We start from the raw sequence: 13,637 nt of genomic DNA on the forward strand, positions 1-13,637 counted from the left end.
ATAAGCAAAAGAATTTTGTAAATATGTTTACGCAGGATATTTTATTCAGGGAAGCTAATTATATTAATTTTGTTCGAAAATATTGGGATCAGATGTATTTCTTTTTTTGTTTTTTCCTGTCTTCATTATTATGCGATATGTCATTGGTAAGGTGATTGAAAGTGGAATTGTTGAACAGAAAGGAAACTACGAAAAAAACCTTTCAATAACTTTTTATATTATATATACTAATTAAAATGAAAATCATGCAACTTTTACTTCAGCTGAATGTTAGGTTTAGAAAATAAAATGCTGATTAAAATTTGTAATGAAAAAAGAAAACGATGCTCTTATTTGTCACGAGTTACATACATATATGGACCAAGGTATGCATAGGTTGTAGCAAACTTATATCATGTAAAGCTTAATTACTATAAGTACAATCTTATGCGAATCTTGACACATCAATACTTTAAATTCAATTTTATCCATAAGTTATAGCACATCGCCGATCTTTACTTCATCTCCTCATTTTTCATACCGGTAAGGTTTTATCGTGAAGTTCTTTCAGCTGTCTGGCGAATACTACATTACACAAATCCAGGGGTGTTTTACGGTCGTTATTTGTCAGTTCAATAGAGGCACCGTTTGAAACCAATAATTTGGCTTCTTCTTGTCGGTCTTCTTCGCATGCCAAATGTAATGCGCTGTTGCCATATGCATCTCTCTGATCTGGATTTCAAAACAAAAAGTTACAGATCGATGTCGATTCCATAGTAAAAAGTAATATTCTTATGAAAATCAATTGACCAATTTTCAGCTGCTTTCCGTACTCTAGGAGAAGTTTCACGATCGCCAAATTTCCTTTCGTCGCGCTTCGGTGAAGAGGCGTTGATCCCCGCTTGTCGGCAATATTTATATCTGCGTTTTGTTCAAGCAGCGCGGCGCATATTGTTTTCCAATTTTTCGAAGCTGCATATTGAAGCGCCGAATGACCATCGTTCGTCTGAGCGTTTACATTAGCCCCTTGGTTTAACAGTAGGTTCACCACTTTATCACGACCTCCCGAAGCCGCCAGGATCAGGGGTGTCATTTCCATCTGTCAAAACAATAAGAGAAATTAGAAAAAATTATATTTTTCCTTCAATCATTCTCCAACAAACTACGATAATTCATAAGCATTTCGACCCTGCGTATGGATCTGCATTTCCACGTTGGTCACTTGACCAAATGTCGTGTACCCTTTAGGGTTATTCTACTGTAGCGACGGGCAAAATCAAGCCTTATCATTGGCTGCGGATGACTGAATCTTTTCACCGTACTGTATTCGTCGATTGTAACCAATGATATGATCCAATTTTCCAGTCGCTACAATTATTATCAGGCTTTAAGCAATGGCGGCGACGTATACAAAATTGCGGCGCATAACACGTATTGGCGACATACAAAGCGAATTTTTTTTTTCACGAATACTCACATCATCTTTTGGATCCGTTGGGAAACCTAGCGACAGAAGATAAGAGACCAGATCGTCGTGTCCCCCTAAAGCAGCCCAATGAATGAGCATCCTGCCATTCTATACGCCGAGTATCGGATGAGAGTGATTATGGTATTAAACATGTATCTTCGGTTTGGGTGAAAGAAACTGGTGGATGCAGTGCTTACCGCGTCCGTGTCTGTTTTGAGTTTTGGATTTTCATTGATTAGTATTTTTACGGCTTCTGTTTTGCCTCGATAAGCCAAATCGTAGACAGATGATACCGGCGGCGCCATTTTTTACTGGAATTTTATGACTGTCACGAATTCAAACCTATGATTCAAACTCGCAGAGCTGCGAGTGGCGACGACTTAACACACGTTGACAACACAGAACACTCTTCCACTTGTCTTTCTTCCCACGAGAGTCGGTTGTAATGCCTCTGGCGGTAAGGTCGGGCGTGATTCGATTTTTGATGATTGCATATAATTATAATTAGCAGTTGGGTATTTCTTTCCATTTTAAACAGATGCTACAACGATTAGATATTCCTGGCATCTCACGTAGATTATCAATATTCTTTGGAAAAAATCCTAGAGTTTAATTACACAATCAAAAATTAATCCTTGTATCTCAATTTTGCACACAAAATCGACTGTATTGTATTTTTGACTTCCAAACTCATACCTTTGAATTTTTTCGGCAAAGTTGTGGTTTTATTTTCACTCGATATTTTGACGATTTTGAATTCTGATAGAAGTAATTCTCTGATACACTATCTCGACGTAATTTTGCGCGAGAAATCAATTGCTTGCAATCTAAAGTCGCTGCAAACAGTAGCAGATCATGAGTAACAATAAAGAAACTGAGAACTTCCTGCATATTTCCTCAGGAGTTGGCCTACCCCAGTTCTGGATGTCTTTTTTGCGTTCTTGAGAGCCTAATTAGTAGAAAAAGTGTTCTGCAAATCGATTCTGAGATAAAATTTTTTGGCTGCAAAAATCGCCAAAAAGGATTGTTTGTTTTGGAATTTTTCGGAACAATCTTTTTTGAATTTGTGAGTTAAGAAATTGTGAGACCTAAGGATTGAAAAAAAAATATATTGTTGCAACTTTTTTTTTATCTTGTAAAAGACACTTAAGTGAATACCCAAAAAATATTTTTAATTCAAATATTAAATTGTTTCGTTACAGCAAGCCATTTTCGGTTGGGGTCTTCAACGATCCCAAAGTACCAGCAATTATATAGCAGACAATGGTGCCAGCTAAAGATTAAGTTCATACAAAAACATGGCCAAAAATTGATTGTAAGCCTAAGATTAGCTATTTGAATTATAGGACATCGCCATTGTAAATATTTGTATAATGTCTTTGCTGTGACGTACATTGATTAATTTTAGGAAAAGTAGAATGAAATATTTTTATAAAACAGTTACATGCATAAAAAGTACAAGAATCAATCAAGTTATTGATAATAATGTTTTTGTTGTTTACTGCACATTTGTCTTCATTCGATTCGACTGTTTTCGAGCAGTTTGAACTATCCCACAGATGGCAAGAATGCCATTAATTCAAGAAGATGGAGATGGTTTAGCGCGATACTCTTCCAATTGATGGAAGCGATTTCAAGCGCTTCACTTCATCATCGTTCACTGTAAAATGAAATATATCACATTAAGCGTAAGAGGCATCTGATTTAAGTAGCATGTAAACATCAATATATTATTATTCCTATATTTATATCGTATTTCTTTTCGGGTCGAACTGCTTTCCAATTTGCTCTGTGTAATAATTATTATGTGTTAACTACATTTTGCACATGAACAATGTCTGCATAATGTGCTTCATTCCATATTTACATTTAAAGAACTTACATACATATTCTGCAATGATATACTTGTTAGTTTCAATTTGTTCTTCGATCTGTTTTATAATGTCAATCAATTTGTAATTGATATGTGATAATTTTGTTTCGGCAATATTGCACAGTAGATTATTTTTTGGATACCAAAAATTGCGTATTTCTCGCTTCTCGCAGGCTTCTTGAAATCTTTTCAACATCTGAAATATTTATCAAGCAAGAGTGTATTGTGCTCACGTGAGTTATTAGTATCAGGTAAGTATTGGGAATCTCGAAATTATAACGATTTTGAATGTAAGAGTTATTGACAGTGAATAAGGTACATGGATTTACGTACATGGTAAAATAAAAATGTGGGTGGCAGTCTTTGTAACTGTTGGTTATAACTTTGTTCCTCTAATTCCCAAAGGAACAGAGTTGTAATATGGTAACTGGCAATGCTCTTGAATTCTTGTGTATCCCGAAATTTCTAAACAGAAAATTACCTTTTTTATGACATTTGATTTATTTGTAAGTCAGTCGCAAAAGACCATATTATATACCTTTCGAAGCATTGTATGAACAATAATAAAATCCATAAACGTAATAATGATAATAATACTGATAAAAGTCATCAATAATTTCAGACAACTCAGAAAACGATTCCACACATTTCATTTTGCAGAGACCTTTAAAAGGATCGAAACTTAGAACGACAGAAGGTCTCATTGCATGTATAACACTTTTTTAATTTATTAAGGAATGTTGAGAACTAAAACAGACGTGCACAATTCACAAGACAGAGTGCAATATCAGGTTTCTGATTCTGAGAATCTAAAGCGATAATGAGGTATGTACACGCTTATACGAGAAAACTTTTATAGTGTTTGATCATGAGCTCCCTGAGAATTAATTAGGAATTTTTTGTATTGTGTGTGGAGTACCTTCATTTGCCTTATGATTGGTTTCAATTGGCCGTTCCTCTTCAAAATTTTTCGTTCTCTTTCATAGTAACTTGGTCTCCACAGTATATTATCATTGGGGCACTCCAACGGTTTCGCTATGGCCAACCATCTCTGTTTCTATGAATTATAAAAAGCTATTGCACGTTGCATGTTCGGTAAAAAAAATAACAGATTCAAGGTACCGTATAAGTATGATCCCTAAACGGCGAAGGAAGTGCAGTTTGAAATTGAAGTACCGGAACGAGATCCACATCTATGCTGTACTGGTGAGATACATCTATCTTCAAAGTTAGCGCTGGCCCACTTTTCTTGTGACGCAGCTAAGAGTAATTACAAGCATGATAATTATCGACTTTCACGATATTTCAGTTTTAGATTGAAGGTATTATTTTTCAAGGTATATTAGTTGAAGGTATTGATACTGTAAGAAATCAGTTTATTCACCACGTATTTTTTTGTAACTGATATTGATGTGTAATCATCTTCATCAATGGGCTGAAATTCTTGAAAAGTCCTGACCACAAGTGATTCAAACCACTGACGGAACTTGTTTTGATCAAGACACATATTTGATTCGTCAAGCCATTTGAGCATGCGCCTGAAAACCCATAGATCATACATCAACTGATGAAGCTGAAGTGAGTTGGATGCGCAGTGTGTTATACGAACAAGGCTCAGAGGATTTAAATGATACGTTCAATACACAACTATCAAAAAAAAATGTTCTTCATAAAGATGCTACTTTCAGCGTGTTCTTAATATGGTTAATTTTACTACCTATTGCGAGAAAACAATTTTGAAATAAAATCCATTTATTTTCTTACAGTAGTAGAAATTAATTCAGGGACTTCAAACTCACATTATTATTTATATTTTTTAAATAAGTGTCTAAAGAACATTTCCACCAACTACTTACTTATACTCTGGCCATCTATCATGTTTTTGTAAATTTGGTAAAATATCAGACTTTGTTCCAATTTTTATGTATCCTGGCTTCTCGGAAGCAATTAAAATCTATCAAGAAATAATTAAACAAACATAATTAAATAAAAATTCAATCAAATATTTTTGATTAGAGTAGACTTTTGAAGTACATTGTTATCAAAACTCATAATGAAATATTGTTGTATACGGGGCTAATTCTTAGCAGTGAGAAATGCCCAATATAAAGGTTTCGAATATATCTGTTGCATAGGGAAAAAATAATTGTTTCATCGAACAACTTTTAGGCACTGGATACCAGATTCGAGCAACAACATGCTTCACAGTTCAATCTATAATGTGGCAAGAAGGGTAACTTACCGTCAAGTCTTCGTATGAAATCGGTAGTTTTAAAATGATATTCAAATCATATTCATCTGGTACGCCTACTTTGAGACCTTGATAGTAACTTCCTACATAGTCAGTCTGTCTATAACAGGCGTTGAATAAGGGATCAATTTCCATCGCTTTTCTTATGAATGCGTTCAAAACCTAGAATTATATAGGTGACACAAATTAATTTATTATTGGGATATTAAATCTGAATGCACGCAGCACATAATATGATAAAATATGTTCCTTGCAGAGTCACAATACCAGAAAAAGTCTTCGCAATAAATTTATGAAAAATGTTATTAACGAAAACAATCTGCAACACCAGAGGCCAAGCAGAATGAACACATGGTGAAAACAGTATTTATCGTGGGATTTTCCATCATGTTACGAACCAATTCAATTACTGGATGTATCAATGTCAAGTATGATCAAAAGATGTTATCGTTAATTCTTTCTTTCCTTTCCAGCACAGTTTCTTTCTTCGTCAACTGGATGTAAAGCAAGACGCATTGCAGATTTTTTTCACCATTTTTATGTGATCAAATTAGATTGATAAATTATGAAGATTGCTATGAAGAAAATTACAAAAATCGCAATGAAATATGATTTAAAAAAATTCGTAAATCACTGTAAAAATGATCACCATAATCATTATTTACAATGTATTTAATCGTTACTGTATTGTGTCCACTTACTGATGATACTGTAATTTAGTAATTATATTTTATCATAAATATGATACAATATCATTTTCTATCATTACTAATTTAGTAATTATATTTTATCATAAATATGATACAATATCATTTTCTATCATTACTAATTTAGTAATTATATTTTATCATAAATATGATACAATATCATTTTCTATCATGTAATGAGAGTTATTAATCTTTGGCACAAAGTCACTTTCATATAGTGATGGAAAATTACTGTTAACTTCAATGGTCTGTGCTCTAATTATCATACACTGCTTCAAAACCAGACATTGTCTGTTATGTTACTAAGTTATAGTATTTTATCTCAGTACGATAAGATACTGTAACTTAGTAACATATATATTAGGGTGATTTTTTTTGAACGACTATGTTTCTTTTTCAGTCCCCATCGAAAATTTTGTTCTATATGTCGAACAAATAATTTCCTAAAAGTTATAGCTCTTAATATTAATATTAAGTACTCGCCCAGGGCGTGAAAAGATTTCCCATATAAAATACACGTGAATCGAAGCGTTTTTTTTTCAAATCTCTACAACTCAGTGGAATTTCATGATATCACATTGGTCTTGGTCGCAATTTACGCAGAATTGAACGATCTTCAAAAGTGTCTGAAACGTCATGAGTCCAACTTGCACTGGTGAGATGGTACAGGTCACTAAAGTTGATTTTTACCCAAAATTCTCCATTTTTCGCTGTTATCTCCGAAATGATCAACTTTACCAAAAAAATGTGAAGAAAAATTTTGTTGGAGGTTCAATTTTCTACAAAAAAGGTCCAGTAGACCTGATTGCTCAGATTGATATTTCTTGAGATATCGAACTTTAACTTCTTGTCGTATAAAATTTTTATGGTTTATCGAATCAAACGTTTTAAATTATTAATATTGCATTGGAATTTGATTTTTTTCGATTCGATTCGATCCATTCGATCTATTCCATCGGAATATCAGTAATTCAAAACGTTTGATTTAATAAACCATAATGTTTATTGGTTATATTAGATTAAAACGTTTAATTCAATAGAACATACAAATTTTATACGTCAAGTAAGTTGAATTTCGATATCTCAAGAAATATCAATCTGAGCATTTTGGTCTAAAGAACGTTTCTGGTAGGAAATCAAATTTCCAACAAAGTTATTTTTGACATTCTTTTGGTACAGTTAATCATTTTGGAGATAACAGCGAAAAAAGGAGAATCTTAGGTAAAAATGAACTTTAGTGCCCTGTACCACCTCGCAAATGTAAGTTGCACTTACGCTGTTCTAAACACTTTTGAAGATCGTTCAATTCTGCGTAATTTGCGACCAAGACCAATGTGATATCATGAAATTCCGCTGAGTTGTAGAGATTTGAAAAAAAAACGCTTCGATTCACGTGTATTTTATAGGGGAAATCTTTTCACGCCATGAGCGTAATATGGGAATTATTTGTTCGACATGTAGAACAAAATTTTCGATGGGGACTGAAAAAAATAGTCTTTCAAAAAAAATCACCCTAATATATGTATAATTATAATTAAAATATATAATATGTTGACACAGCAATCATACATACGCGAACAAAAAATTAACCATTTAATGGTAACCGAATATCATTAGGGCATTAGTCTCAGCGGTGCAAGGGAGTATATGGAGTTCGAACACAACTATAATGTTTCGATAATAAGAGTTATCAAAAATGATCAGTTTTTGAGTTTTAGTTGTTTTGATGAAACATACCTTTTGTAGGTGCTTGTTGTACTGCCGTGCTTGTTTTTTTTCCAGTGAGACAAATTGCTTATTTGATTGATTAAAAACGCAACTCGATTTGAACCTTTTATCGTAATTTATTTTCTCCATGGCTGTAAAAATTTGAAATAAGATTACATGATGCAGTTGCATCAATGTAGATTGTCTATATCAATTGTGCATCAATGAATAAGTTGAGTACTGTAGTTTAGATATTATTGTGAAATGTTTTTAAATTTATATGGCGTTATAGCTCAACTCTAACAATAAGATTACGAGTTTGAACAAACACAGTTTCTAAGTATAAAGTGTTTATTGGTACAGTGTAGTCACCCAAAATCGACAACCAGGGTACATCTAGCATCAATGACTTATCAAATTCCCTACATTTCTCGGTTTTCCAGACGCAAAGAAACATTTTCCAAGATTTGTTTCAATTTAACTTTACTAAAAAAACTCACTTTTTCGTGCAAGTTAGTAGAAAAATTAGACATCAGATGTTTCCATCGCAGGTTGAAATAGTCCAATTTTGCTTTCAGTTCAATTTTGCTTAAACTCAATTACCGAATATATGAATAAACACTCTAACTTCAAGAAACTAACCGATGATGAGGATAATTTTGCTGCTTCATTAAAGCAATTCCATAATTCCATGTATTTAGAATAATAGAGTTTTGACAATAAGTTTACATTACAGTCTCATTTGACGAATGGTACAAACATTTTGTTTAAAAACTTGATTACGTACCGTCGTATAAGTGTTATGCTCGTGTGATCTCGGAGTTTGCCTTCCTAGTGAATTTGGAATTCCTTCCGACAAGGTTCTTAAACACTGAAGTCTATCCGGAACCTCCCTACCGTGGACTTCCCCGATTTCCGTGTGTAATAGCTTGCTATACCTGAGGCTTGGGGGGGGGGGGGGGGGGGGGGGGCTGCTGTATCCATAGACTTATAAGTTTAAGTTGTTTCTACCGGGATGCACGGACTTAAGGCCACTGAATTCTACGTTCCATTAGAGGCGCGGTTGACGAGGTAAATTTAAAGATTTAAGTGACTCAGTCAACAAGGCGGTGCTTCGCTCAACAGTTGCTGAAAGAGCCATGAAAAAGCACACTGCAAAGCGTATAAAAGGAGGGATACCTTCGGGCGTGTCTTAGGTTTGGAAGAAGTCAGCCGATTTTGGCTGATGGTGGCGCTTTAAACATAAGTTACCCACGGAGTCAGTGAAGTTTTGCCTAAGTGTACTCAGTCAACGTCTACGCACTCGCAGCAGCAGCGCTACGCTGTCGGCGGACAAAGTCGCTCACGGAAATGCATGAAAATGGGTACCGACGCAACGGCAAAATGCCACGCGGCGAAACTCACGTGGTTCGGTCAATTACATTCTTATTTGAAGAATTTGAATACTAGGATTGTTAATTAGATGTGTGAAAAAATGGAAAGTATGAAGAAGCGAGATGCATTATTCGAAATTGTCAAAATTTTGGGCAAAATACGAAAGGAGTTTTTCTTTATACTTACTTTTTTCGTGATTTTCTGAATAATAAATTTTTCATTTCATATTCGATTTGTAAGACCCTTTCGAGAGTAATTGGCCCCTCAGGAACGCAGAATATATATTAATATAAGCAAAGGACCAGCGGCAGAGAAATAACGAAGGTAACCTGTCGTTTTTCGGCTGTAAAGTGTCATTCACACCGACTTAGTGCAGTGGTAGTGTAGTGCACAAGTTTGAAAATACGAATACCATGCCAGCGTTCACAATCAGCGGCTTACCACTACGCTAATCGGATGTGAATGCTCGCGAGGTATTCGTATTTCAAACTTCCGCACTGCACTACCAGTGCACTAAGTCAATTGTGAACGATATTTAACTCTTGATCCGCTGCTTGCGGCGTATTCGAACTGCGACCAATCGATTTCTTTTGCTAAATTACATTGATATAGAGTACGATCAGATCGATTCCAGCATTTTTCAAATATCGCCAATATTGGAGTGAAAATATTCGAATGGGTTGACCTTCCTTTTTTTCTCTAGTAATCATATATCAGTCTCAGAATCGATGCAAACGACCCTTTCTAGACTAATTAGGACCCGAGTGTTGCAAAAAAAGGTATTTGAAGCATCGTGGGACCAACACCTGAGGAGATACGAAGAAAATACGGAGAAATTCATGTGGGTGTTATTCATTTTATTCAGGGTTATGTAAACTAGTGACAATAATATATAATACGTTTCGTATCCTGCAGAGGTGCATTGTGCTTGTATGTGGACCGGAGTTTAAATTATACCTAACTACAACAATGGCTGCCTGAGATAACATTTTTCTTATTCTACTTCATTGTAACATAAGGTGTGTTGCAATCCTGTTCGGTGTTATAATAATCAGAATTATTATGTAATGTACAGTCATAGTCTTGGAATTCTTCAAGTCTTCACTTTGACGCTATGTATAAGTAACATGTTTACTTACTACATACTGACACCTGAACACTTGTACTAGAATTAAGGCATATTGAATAAAGAGTTTAAACTTGTTATCTATAGAGTTGTGATTTGGCTTTCCCACCCTTTTAAGGACCCTATGGAAAGTTTGAGTGTTTAAGTCGTGACTTTTGATCCGTTGTTCAACGGGTTAGCATTGCGTTATGCGGCAATTTTAAATGCAGAAATTTTTCCGTCCAGAATCAATTTGTACGACTTTGATGAAACTAAATGGACCCAGCAAAACGCAGAGGAGACATCTGAAACACTGACCAAAAATCCAGAGGGATTACCTTGCTTTTTTTTGAGCAAGTAATTTTCATCGCAGATTCGTTTTGTTTGACTCTTTCTCGAATAATTGGATCGCCAAGGACTCAGATAACGCACCAAAAAGGGAGTGGAACCAGCAGCAGAGAAATGACGACAAAGATCTGCAGTTTTTTAGCTGTAAATTTGCAGGCCTTGCTTGCAGCGTATTGGGACGGCGCTCAGACGTTTTCTCTCGCAAAATTACGTCGAATTAGTACCTCACAGAATTACTTGCAGAACTTTTCGAAGTCATCGTAATTCTCGCCAAAAATCCAAAGACCCGGGTTAGCCTTACTTTTCGGATAAATTTCTGAGCCGAAGATTTTTCGTGTCAAAATCGATTCGGACAGCCGTTTCTAGACTAATTATATCCCCAGAAACCCAAAAAACACGTAAAAAACAGCTTGGGACCAACAGCAGAGAAATGAGGACGAAAATGAGCAGTTTTTTGGCTGTAACTTTGCAAGCGTTGCTCGCAGCATATTGGGACTGCGCTTAATCGATTCCTCTCGCAAAATTACGTCGGAATAGTGCCTGACAGAATTAATTGCAGCACTTTTCAAAGTCGTTGAAATTTTCGCCAAAAATCCAAAGGGGTTAGCCTTAGTTTTTTTCTCATTTCCGGAGCCGAAAATTTTTTGATTCGGAATCGATTTGTATGACCCTTTCCGGAGTAAACCGACCCCCAGGAACTCAAAAAACACATGTAAAAAAGCGTAGGACCAGCAGCAGAGAAATGAGGACGAAAATGAGCAGTTTTTTGGCTGTAACTTTGCAAGCGTTGCTCGCAGCGTATTGGGACTGCGCTTAATCGATTCCTCTCGCAAAATTACGTCGGAATAGTGCCTGACAGAAATAATTGCAGCACTTTTCAAAGCTGTTGCAATTTTCGCCAAAAATCCAAAGGGGTTAGCCTTAGTTTTTTTCTCATTTCCGGAGCCGAAAATTTTCCGATTCGGAATCGATTTGTATGACCCTCTCCGGAGTAAATCGACCCCCAGGAACTCAGAAAACACATGAAAAAGAGCGAAGGACCAACAGCAGAGAAATGAGGACGAAAATGAGCAGTTATTTGGCTGTAACTTTGCAAGCGCTGCTCGCAGCGTATTGGGACTGCGCTTAATCGATTCCTCTCGCAAAATTACGTCGGAATAGTGCCTGACAGAATGAATTGCAGCACTTTTCAAAGTCGTTGAAATTTTCGCCAAAAATCCAAAGGGGTTAGCCTTAGTTTTTTTCTCATTTCCGAAGCCGAAAATTTTTCGATTCGGAATCGATTTGTATGACCCTCTCCGGAGTAAATCGACCCCCAGGAACTCGAAAAACACATGAAAAAGACCGTAGGACCAACAGCAGAGAAATGAGGACGAAAATGAGCAGTTTTTTGGCTGTAACTTTGCAGGCGTTGCTCGCAGCGTATTGGGACTGCGCTTAATCGATTCCTCTCGCAAAATTACGTCGGAATAGTGCCTGACAGAATTAATTGCAGCACTTTTCAAAGTCGTTGAAATTTTGGCCAAAAATCCAAAGGGGTTAGCCTTAGTTTTTTTCTCATTTCCGAAGCCGAAAATTTTTCGATTCGGAATCGATTTGTATGACCCTTTCCGGAGTAAACCGACCCCCAGGAACTCAAAAAACACATGTAAAAAAGCGTAGGACCAACAGCAGAGAAATGAGGACGAAAATGAGCAGTTTTTTGGCTGTAACTTTGCAAGCACTGCTCGCAGCGTATTGGGACTGCGCTTAATCGATTCCTCTCGCAAAATTACGTCGGAATAGTGCCTGACAGAATTAATTGCAGCACTTTTCAAAGTCGTTGAAATTTTCGCCAAAAATCCAAAGGGGTTAGCCTTAGTTTTTTTCTCATTTCCGGAGCCGAAAATTTTTCGATTCGGAATCGATTTGTATGACCCTTTCCGGAGTGAACCGACCCCCAGGAACTCAAAAAACGCATGTAAAAAAGCGTAGGACCAACAGCAGAGAAATGAGGACGAAAATGAGCAGTTTTTTGGCTGTAACTTTGCAAGCGTTGCTCGCAGCGTATTGGGACTGCGCTTAATCGATTCCTCTCGCAAAGGTACGTCGGAATAGTGCCTGACAGAATTAATTGCAGCACTTTTCAAAGTCGTTAAAATTTTCGCCAAAAATCCAAAGGCGTTAGCCTTAGTTTTTTTCTCATTTCCGAAGCCGAAAATTTTTCGATTCGGAATCGATTTGTATGACCCTCTCCGGAGTAAATCGACCCCCAGGAACTCGAAAAACACATGAAAAAGAGCGTAGGACCAACAGCAGAGAAATGAGGACGAAAATGAGCAGTTTTTTGGCTGTAACTTTGCAGGCGTTGCTCGCAGCGTATTGGGACTGCGCTTAATCGATTCCTCTCGCAAAATTACGTCGGAATAGTGCCTGACAGAATTAATTGCAGCACTTTTCAAAGTCGTTGAAATTTTCGCCAAAAATCCAAAGGGGTTAGCCTTAGTTTTTTTCTTATTTCCGGAGCCGAAAATTTTTCGATTCGGAATCGATTTGTATGACCCTTTCCGGAGTAAACCGACCCCCAGGAACTCAGAAAACACATGAAAAAGAGCGTAGGACCAACAGCAGAGAAATGAGGACGAAAATGAGCAGTTTTTTGGCTGTAACTTTGCAAGCGCTGCTCGCAGCGTATTGGGACTGCGCTTAATCGATTCCTCTCGCAAAATTACGTCGGAATAGTGCCTGACAGAATTAATTGCAGCACTTTCCAAAGTCGTTGAAATTTTCGCCAAAAATCCAAAGGCGTTAGCCTTAGTTTTTTTCTCATTTCGAAAGCCGAAAAT

The 13,637-nt window shown here is 36.4% G+C and overlaps 2 protein-coding genes across 3 annotated transcripts; both read right to left on the bottom strand.

Annotated features, from left to right (window-relative positions):
* Nucleotides 1-295: 295 nt before the first annotated feature.
* Nucleotides 296-1,789, bottom strand: LOC124404602 (26S proteasome non-ATPase regulatory subunit 10-like). Of its 2 annotated transcripts, XM_046878890.1 has the most exons (4): nucleotides 1,645-1,789; nucleotides 1,457-1,555; nucleotides 790-1,078; nucleotides 296-711 (listed from the first exon to the last, which is right to left on the bottom strand). In XM_046878890.1, exons 1-4 carry the CDS (start codon nucleotides 1,750-1,752, stop codon nucleotides 515-517), a joined length of 693 nt encoding a protein of 230 aa, XP_046734846.1. In that variant the 5' UTR covers nucleotides 1,753-1,789; the 3' UTR covers nucleotides 296-514. The 2 variants fall into 2 exon arrangements, with proteins under 2 accessions (XP_046734846.1, XP_046734847.1); XM_046878891.1 differs by lacking the exon at nucleotides 1,457-1,555.
* Nucleotides 1,790-3,045: 1,256 nt separating this feature from the next.
* LOC124404650 (cyclic GMP-AMP synthase-like) lies at nucleotides 3,046-8,135 on the bottom strand. The gene is made up of 9 exons (XM_046878984.1): nucleotides 8,016-8,135; nucleotides 5,563-5,733; nucleotides 5,177-5,274; nucleotides 4,705-4,858; nucleotides 4,443-4,580; nucleotides 4,240-4,377; nucleotides 3,654-3,785; nucleotides 3,330-3,516; nucleotides 3,046-3,107 (listed from the first exon to the last, which is right to left on the bottom strand). Exons 1-9 carry the CDS (start codon nucleotides 8,133-8,135, stop codon nucleotides 3,046-3,048), a joined length of 1,200 nt encoding a protein of 399 aa, XP_046734940.1.
* Nucleotides 8,136-13,637: the final 5,502 nt, after the last annotated feature.

The sequence above is a fragment of the Diprion similis genome, chromosome 3 (genome assembly GCF_021155765.1).
Source record: "Diprion similis isolate iyDipSimi1 chromosome 3, iyDipSimi1.1, whole genome shotgun sequence".
NCBI classification, from domain to species: domain Eukaryota; kingdom Metazoa; phylum Arthropoda; class Insecta; order Hymenoptera; family Diprionidae; genus Diprion; species Diprion similis.

Bases quoted from the DNA above. Each gene is read 5' to 3' on its own strand.
- LOC124404602 (XM_046878890.1), bottom strand. From the start codon at position 1,752: ATGGCGCCGCCGGTATCATCTGTCTACGATTTGGCTTATCGAGGCAAA. The intron at 1,079-1,456 runs GTGAGTATTCGT...TTGTTTTGACAG, and splicing joins CAACGGATCCAAAAGATGAT to ATGGAAATGACACCCCTGAT. The intron at 712-789 runs GTCAATTGATTT...TTTGAAATCCAG, and splicing joins CGGAAAGCAGCTGAAAATTG to ATCAGAGAGATGCATATGGC.
- LOC124404650 (XM_046878984.1), bottom strand. From the start codon at position 8,135: ATGGAGAAAATAAATTACGATAAAAGGTTCAAATCGAGTTGCGTTTTT. The intron at 4,581-4,704 runs GTGAATAAACTG...AATTACTCTTAG, and splicing joins CAGTTACAAAAAAATACGTG to CTGCGTCACAAGAAAAGTGG. The intron at 3,108-3,329 runs GTAAGTTCTTTA...TTCATTTTACAG, and splicing joins TATCATTGCAGAATATGTAT to TGAACGATGATGAAGTGAAG.